At 39.0% G+C, this 8125-nt stretch overlaps 1 protein-coding gene across 2 annotated transcripts in view; it reads right to left on the bottom strand.

Annotated features, from left to right (window-relative positions):
- Positions 1-8125, bottom strand: part of Ugp2 (UDP-glucose pyrophosphorylase 2) — a 78535-nt gene that overhangs the window by 6140 nt on the left and 64270 nt on the right. For both annotated transcript variants that reach the window (XM_008850630.3, XM_008850629.3), the window contains exons 4-8: positions 6354-6539; positions 5190-5323; positions 3428-3725; positions 2468-2665; positions 1177-1419 (exon numbers count right to left, since the gene is read on the bottom strand). In XM_008850630.3, the coding sequence (XP_008848852.1) occupies positions 1177-1419; positions 2468-2665; positions 3428-3725; positions 5190-5323; positions 6354-6539 (1059 nt within the window). The remainder of the gene's footprint in view (positions 1-1176; positions 1420-2467; positions 2666-3427; positions 3726-5189; positions 5324-6353; positions 6540-8125) is intronic.

Here is an 8125-nt window from a genome sequence, read left to right as displayed (position 1 = left end):
GTGCATCTGAACAGGGTCCTCGATGGTTGACAGGTGCTCATATACATGTGAAGGGAAGGAAAGTAACAGCTGATTAAAATTAGTAAGAGTTAGTTTTTGGATTTGGTCCTGAAAATATCTGAAGAGGGAAGGAGCAATCTGGCCCCCATGCTTGTTTACAGGCTCATTTTTTTTTTTTTTTTTTTTTTTTTTTTTTTTTGAGACAGGGTCTCCCTGTAGTCCTAGCTGGTAAATTCTTCCATATTTAAAAAACAGAATCCCTCACATTTTAAATCCTTTTCTGCCCATGGTCCAATTTCTGTTTTCTTTAAGGCTTCAGCTCTTGAGCCTACATTTCCATCTCTGACTCCATTTCTCCCATTTTTCTCCTAAATACATCCAATTAGACTCCCAAACTCTACATTGATAAATCTAACGGTGAATTTTCGTCTAACTTGAATCAGCAGCAGCATTTGACATGTGATCACTTCCTCCACCTACAAACTTGTTTTTCACTAACTTTTAGGATTTTTCTACCTAATTATTCTTCTGCAGTCCACACCAAATGGCACTAAACCACATCAAAGACTAGAATAGACTTGGCTGGCATAGCAGGACCCCTCAGGCAGACAAGAAAACTTGACTCTGTCACTTCTCCAGGATTCCCCTTGTCCTGCTGGGGTGGGGGTTCACAATACCAGTTATTCTTGCCCAGGAAACTTTTTGCCCCAACATCTGCTTCCATGCTCAGCAACTCAGTGAGGCTCTCTGTGGGTACCCAATAGGAAGTGATGCCATCACCCCACCCACACATTTCCAACTCTCCCTCCTTGCTTACTCTAGATTTTTCACTACTTGGTAAACTATATATTGATGTATTGACTTATCTTCTACCACCAGATTGTCAATTCCACAAGCTCAAAGGATTTTAGTCTGTTTTGTTTGCTGCTAAATCTCCCTATCTAGAACAATGCTCAGGAAATGGCAGGAGCACAGTAGTATTTATTAAATCAGAATTAACCTTTTCTGACTGATGAAAACAATAATAGTCTTAAAAGAAACCAAATTAAAGCATTCTTTTCTGCTGTCCATAAGAACTAGAGATGTAACCAATTCCTTTAAATCATACCAAAGATGAAGGAATAAAACAGGTCAGTAATGGGAAATAATTATCCAATTATCTTTATACTTACATACCTTGGTAAAAGAACTTCCTAATTTAACCAACGGTACTGTAGGAAATTCTCGCTTTTCACTCATAGTCAAAGATCCTGCATTAAGGCTATAGAGGTTTGACATCACAAGCAAGAGATCTGATGTGGTCTTGACAGGAAGAAAACGACTTCTTGGAACATTAATACCTAAAGAATTCTCAAAACTTTTAATTGCAGCTCCAACTGCAGTTTCTAACTGAATGACATTCAAGCCTCCATCCAAAGTCTGGAAAAAAGGGGGAGGGGTCAGTGAGAAAAGAGGAAATAGAAGTTTTCTGGTTTTCTTAATTTTATGTGTATGAGTGTATTGCCTGTGTGCATGTACGTGCACCTGTGTCATGCAGTGCACGCAAGTCAGACAAGGGCATCAGATCCCCTTGGAACTGGAGTTCTGGACAGTTGTTAGCCGCCATGTGGGTCCTGGGTATTGAACCAGGTCTTCTGCAAGTACAGCCAGTGTTCTCAACTGCTAAACCACCTCACTAGCCAGTTTGTTTGTTTTGTTTTTGAGACAGGCTCATGTATTGCTGACTGGCCTTAAACTTACTATGTACTAAGGATGACCTTGAACTACTTACTACCTCTTCTAAGTGCCGGGATTATAGATGTACACCACCATGCCTAGGAAACACAGGTTTCAGACACTTATTAACTCATAGCCTTGTTCCATGTATGCTATTAGTACTTGGGAAGTCAATCACTGAAGGACATATAATCTTCAGAACTGACATTAATCAAGTACCTACCTTATGCTCTACATATGTGGTTTCTTTTAGTCTCATGAGTCAATAATATGTCCATTGCTTTTTTGTGGGGAGGGGTTGAGACAGGTTCTCTCTGTAGCTCCAGCTGACCTGGAACTTGCTTTGGAGACAAGGCTGGCCTCAATCTCACAGAGATCCACCTGCCTCTGCCTCTCAAGTGCTGGGATTAAAGGCATGCATCACCATACTCTGCTTTGTCCATTTTTCAATGAAGAACCATAGGTTCAGAAAGTGTATGCAAGGTGCCTGAAGACAAATGGCCTACGAGAAGAGCAATAACTAAACTAAGGGAGATCCTCTACTTTTCAGCCCAGTGCACTTGCCATTATGATAGTGGCTCAGGGTCAAATCCAGGGACATGTTACTAGGATGAGTGCAGACTCTGGAGGACAGGGGCCAGGAACTGGAGAGCCTGACTAGACAAAAAAGGAGTGACCAATGGTTGACAGGCAGACAGAGGGGGTAGGCCCTTAGGAACCTGAGGAGACAGAGACTAAGACCTTTGCTTACCTTTGGATTCACAATAATTTCCATGTCAATGGCATTCTGTTCCTGCAGTCTTTTAACTGCTGCAAGAGAAATCCATAGGTTGTTTGTGTTAAATATTTTAAATTTTGATACAGACTTGAACTCATCAACATGTGCTTTTGGCACTTGAGCGATTTCCACCAGTCTGAGTTTGCCTTCATACTGAGTGAGTGTCCCACCCTAGAAAAGCAGAAGAGTGTCAGTGCTTCCACATTTTCCCAATCCGCTGTAGCATTACTGCTTAGAACTTCTGTGACACTTCAGACAATCTAATAGAAAAAGCATTTTATGTTTGAAACTAGAACCTAGGAAAATGATTCAGACTGTTATTTTATCATATATACCCACTGCTCTACCCACAGTTAAAGCCCTGGGAGTATATCAGCATCCTCCTTCCCCTAAGGTCTGCTATAGGAACACTGTTCTTATTTCCAAACCATTGCCCATCACCAGACAGCTTAGTCCTACCATATCAGGCTCTTCCCTAAGAGCGTGAGATGTGGATCAGGCTGGAAATGTTCTTATAGCCATGAGCCCATGCCAGTATGGGAAGAGGAGGCACAATATCCCAGGGCAGGGGATGTTTGGGTATACATCAGCTATGGGTAAACAGTAAAATCCATATACCACTTTAGATTTTACATTTACATTTTCATATTTTAGATTTCATAAATACACATAGAACTGTTTTCAATTAAAATTGACAGAGATTATCCCTTAAAATATAGTTATAACACTATTAATTCTGGGCTTATGATACATATTATTATTTTAGAACTTAAGGTACCCCACAGAATAACACTACGATCTCTTAAATGATGCTAAGTAGACAAATTTACATTGTGGTTAAAAGAGAAACTTCTAAATTAGAAAAGAGGTTTTAAATAAGTAACTTATTAAATGTAAAAATACGAATTCCCAAATTGCTGCTTCAGTATTTACCTTTACATCTGCACGTGTTTTGTTTGTAACTTCCATGACAAATTCACAGCGCTTCCCATTGGGTGGGTTCATCAGATGATTAAGGATATAAAGATCCACTGTGGCACCCAGATTATCTATATTAGACACAAAAATATACTCTTTGCCTTCTCCTATAAAAGTATCGAGCAAACCGGAATTGTAGAAACTGGCATAGATATCACCATGCCCTGGAGGGTACCAAGCATCCGTATTTTCCCCTGAGTAAGATACATCCTTTGCTACAGGAAGTAAGGATTCTTTATTAATCCTCGGGTACCTTAAGAAGAGAGAGAGAGAGAGAAAGGTAGGTAGGTCTTTGTTGTATTGACTCTATAGAGCATGCCAGAGAAGTAGTAAAACAATATATATTAAAATTAAATAAAATAATCCCTCCTTTTTAGATATCAATAGTAAATTACAAGTGAATTCATTTAAGAAAATCTTTTGTTTCTAGATAGTAATAGTTGTGGGGAAAAAAGATTTCCATGGTCATACAGATGAGAAGATGCTAAGATGTTAAGACATTTTTACAGCTCTCCAAAAGGAATATACAATAAGTAAATGTTCCCAAATGTGTTTGCTTGTAGGATGATTATGCCTGAAAATCTGAGGAAAGCAATCCATTCTTACAAACAGGCACTTTTCCAAAAAGTCAGCAGCACATTAGCTGTCCCTTCCATCCCCAGTAAGTACATGGGTAAGAGCTGGCAAAGGGGAAAGGAAAGCGGAAACAGCACAGCAACAGGCTGAAGGTCCAATAAAAAATGGCAACACATTTATGACATGAAAAAAAGTTTGATGTGAAAACAGACTTAAAATTACCAACAACATAGCCCTTCTGAACACTCTATAGGATGCTGTCCATCCCTAAATGGAAGGCTATTCACAGTCACCAGGGTCTTGTCACACTTTATCATCTGAATTCCTTTCTACTCATTCCACCTTGCCCAGATGTTTTTCTCCAAAATTTCTTAAATTTCCCTAGGTGTAGCTGGACACAGTGGCACACGCCTTTAATTCAAGCACTTGGGAGGCAGAGGCAGGCGGATCTCTGAGAGACTCAGGCCAGTCTGTTCTACATCTTGAGTTCTAGGTCGACCCTGCCTCAAAAAACAACCCCCCCCCCAAAAAAAAACCCCAAAATATTTCCCTAGTCCTATTCAGGGAAGAAACTCCTTTCAACAGGAAAGAAGGTCTTCAGTAATGCAGAAGGCAGAAAACCCTTCATAGACCCACCTAGCCTTATAAACTGTCCTTAAATATTTGGAACATGGAACAAAATCAAGCAGACTGTGTGAGAAAATGGAAATTCCAGAACCAAAGAGTGTCTATAGCAATTTTGTATCTATTTAATACCTTTAACCTATGTTTAGATTTTTTTTTAATATTTATTTTTATTTTATGTGTATGTGTGTATTGCCTGCATGTAGGTAAGTACACCCATGTTGTGCAATGCCCATGGAGGACAGAAGAGGCTGTTGGATCCCCTGGAACTGGAGTTTCAGACAGTTATTAGCTGCCATAAGGGTGCTGCGATTCGAACCTGGGTCTTCTGTAAGAACAACCAGTGTTCTTAACTGCTGAGCAACCTCTCCAGCCCCCCTATGTTTAGATTTAAAGGCATCAAGTTCTGGCAAGCATTGACCACATATGTCTAGAGGATGCTGTGTTGAAAACAAGACAGTGAAGACCTTTCCCAGAGATAACAGCCCCTCCAGCTAATTATTTTTAACTCTCGTACCTGCTTTGATTGAAAGTGTAAATTTTCACACGACAATGGTTGTACTTCTGTAGTATTTTTTTGGTATCTTCATCCGTGTTAAAAGAGTTCATTAAAACCAGAGGAACGTCTGTGTTGTAGGTTTTGTTCAAATGCTGAGGAGAATGACAATCAGATCATTCAGACTTATTTCTCTGCTTAAAAATGTAAAATTGTCTCTTCTTTATAAACACGTAAGTGTATATACTTATGTAGCTTACATAAGTAACTGCTCTGCATGAGCCAAAAGTGTTGTTAAGCAATTCACCATGGACTTATTCGATAAATCATTACTGTTTGAGATGGAAACTACTATTTGCATTTTATGACTACTTCAGCTGAAAACCAGATTGGTACCCATGGGTGGTCACAACTGGGGCTTTGTGCACAGTCTCAGTGCTCATCAACTTCTCAACCACACTTTAGCTGAACTCTTTTTGGTCTCTCTTGAGGGAAAACAGATTCTTAGTAGTCAGACTGTCTTATGTTCAAATTTTGATTCTACTTTATTAAAACTGGCTAAAGCCCTGAGCTTAGAGTAGGTTCTCTGTGCCTATCTTAATCTATAAAATGATGGTAAGAGTAATTATAAGTTGTTGAAATGAATTATTTTAGGGAAAGAGCTTAGGGTACCTGGTATACAGTAAGTGTTGGACAGATGTTAGGCAGCACCTTACTAGAAAACAGGGAAAGAGAGATGGAAAAGATAGGGCCTCTGCCCCTGAAGAGCTTGAGGTCTATACTAGTAACTTTGTCAGAAGAAGAAAGCCAAGAATAGTTGTATCCATGGCATCCAACCAGATGTGGGACATCCTCCTCAGCTTGCCTTCTGGGATCAATTAAGCTAGATAATACCAGCATCATGAAGGATACCATTAGAAAGGGTAAGAAAAGGCAGATCAGAGGAGAAGCTGAACAGACCCAGAGATTTCAGCAACCACAAATGCTATTTAAATCAAGCTTTTATTATCATCCTAAGGATGTGCCCTTACACCTTTTTTTCACACTAATAAAGAGACTAAAGATGGCAAGCTCTTTGACTAGCTCAAATTCACATCTACACTTAATAATGTAGGATTTATTACCGGTAACATAAAAACTAAAAACTATTTTAGTATTTCATAAGAAAAGCTAAATGCTACTTACTTCAATTTGCTGAACAGTCAGATCCAAAAACGTATTCTCATTCCTCACACCAATAAGACTTTTAGGGCCTTTGCAGCCCATGCTGGTTCCCAAACCACCATTGAGTTTCACCACCACCAGTTTGTTCAACACAGAAGATATATTATCAGGCAAGCCCCTGGCCTTTATCTTTTCATAGGGTTGAATCTGAAAGGAAAAATAAAATTAGAGGAGTCATTTAAATAGCTTTGTGAGAGGTCAGAACAAATCAATCCCAAGATTATTTCCATGCTTCCTTAAAAAGCTTTGGTCTCTCAATGGAAAGTTTCAACTACATTTCCTCTAAAGTCACTTCTAGTAAAAAATATCAAGTACTTACAGGCAACTTCCCTTGCACAAAAAATTAGTTCAGTGGTACATTTCCATAGCAGCAGAGCTGCAGTGTGCAAACATCTGTCTGACCGGTGGGAATATCTAAATCCTGAATTATCTTTAAAAAACTCTGAACTTACAATTTTAATAGACACATTCAATGAGATACCTCGTCTAGTCTAAATATTTCAGCTGCATTATGATCTACTTCAGTTCTGAGGAATAATATATTATTAATCATACACTACTCCTCCTACCACAGGAAGCAAAAACCAAAACACATTTGTTCATTTTAACACCTGTCCACCATTTAGTTAAAACATGACCCTTCAGGAGAAACTGGTGTAAGCTCTATCACACTTCTAGGTATGAGCAAGGACAATTCCTCCTCAGAAATTTAACTCTAGAATGTCATTGTATGAAAACCTATCATTGGAAAATGAAATGTCCTGGTTGCTCCAAGAAATGTCCTGGGAAGGAAGAAGAGAACAAAGGGCTGTGGCTGGAGAAAATCCTAATCCAACCTGCTCCCTACATCCTCCTCTAGTTCTGTGAACAGAGTACCGCAGCCGTCAATTTGTGCCTTTTATTTCTTCTACCTGCCAATATACTCTCTTATTTGGCACAAACACTAAAGAACACAAAGCACTCTTCTTCAAGGCTTTCTATATTATCCTCACTCATTCTGAATTACTTAATTATTCATCAGTTAATTACTCATTCTGAATTACTTAATGTAGTAGGACTACCAGGCTTCAGGAGCTATTGTCATTCATGTATCAGAAGAGGCTGGTGACAGGAAGGAGTGAAGAGGGTTAGGGCCCTACCTCAATCCTGGGGTGCTGACCATCAAGCAGGTCAGGGAGCTGGGAAAGAACCAATGCAACAATGATCACTTCCATAGCAGCACTTGGCTTGGGTGAGGACAATGCAGAGGTGATAACAACTTGGAGCTCCAAAATACAGACAAGGTGTCCATGGCCCACTGGGTCAACACTCCTTGAAGGATGCTTAAATTTTTAAGTTTACTGCCATAAATATAATTTGTTCTACATTTCAAAAAAACTGACAATACTGCTCAGGAAAAAAGTCCCAATTCAAGTGTCACACTATCAGAAAAATAAAAGGCAACAGAGATGGAACCTTTTGTCACTTTAAGTGACAGGGTAGTTTGTAACCCTTTCTATGCCAGCTGTTGAAATCAACTGGTCAATAAGGGAATGCCACAGTGACACAATGGCTTCAAGTAGTCTATTATTAAGTTGGGGGACTTTCTTAGGCACATTATGTTTACTGGAAAAAAAATTGGGAGGTTAATTATTTTCCAATTACTTTATAATAATGCCAGGAAGGATAAGAAGTTTGATTACATTTTAATAACTTTTTCTTCTTCTTCTTCTTTTTTTTTTTTTTTTTTTTTT

This window comes from Nannospalax galili, unplaced genomic scaffold (genome assembly GCF_000622305.1).
Source record: "Nannospalax galili isolate Female #2095 unplaced genomic scaffold, S.galili_v1.0 scaffold805, whole genome shotgun sequence".
NCBI lineage: Eukaryota > Metazoa > Chordata > Mammalia > Rodentia > Spalacidae > Nannospalax > Nannospalax galili.
Note: the sequence above shows the minus strand (reverse complement) of the source record. Positions and strands in the feature narration are given on the sequence as shown.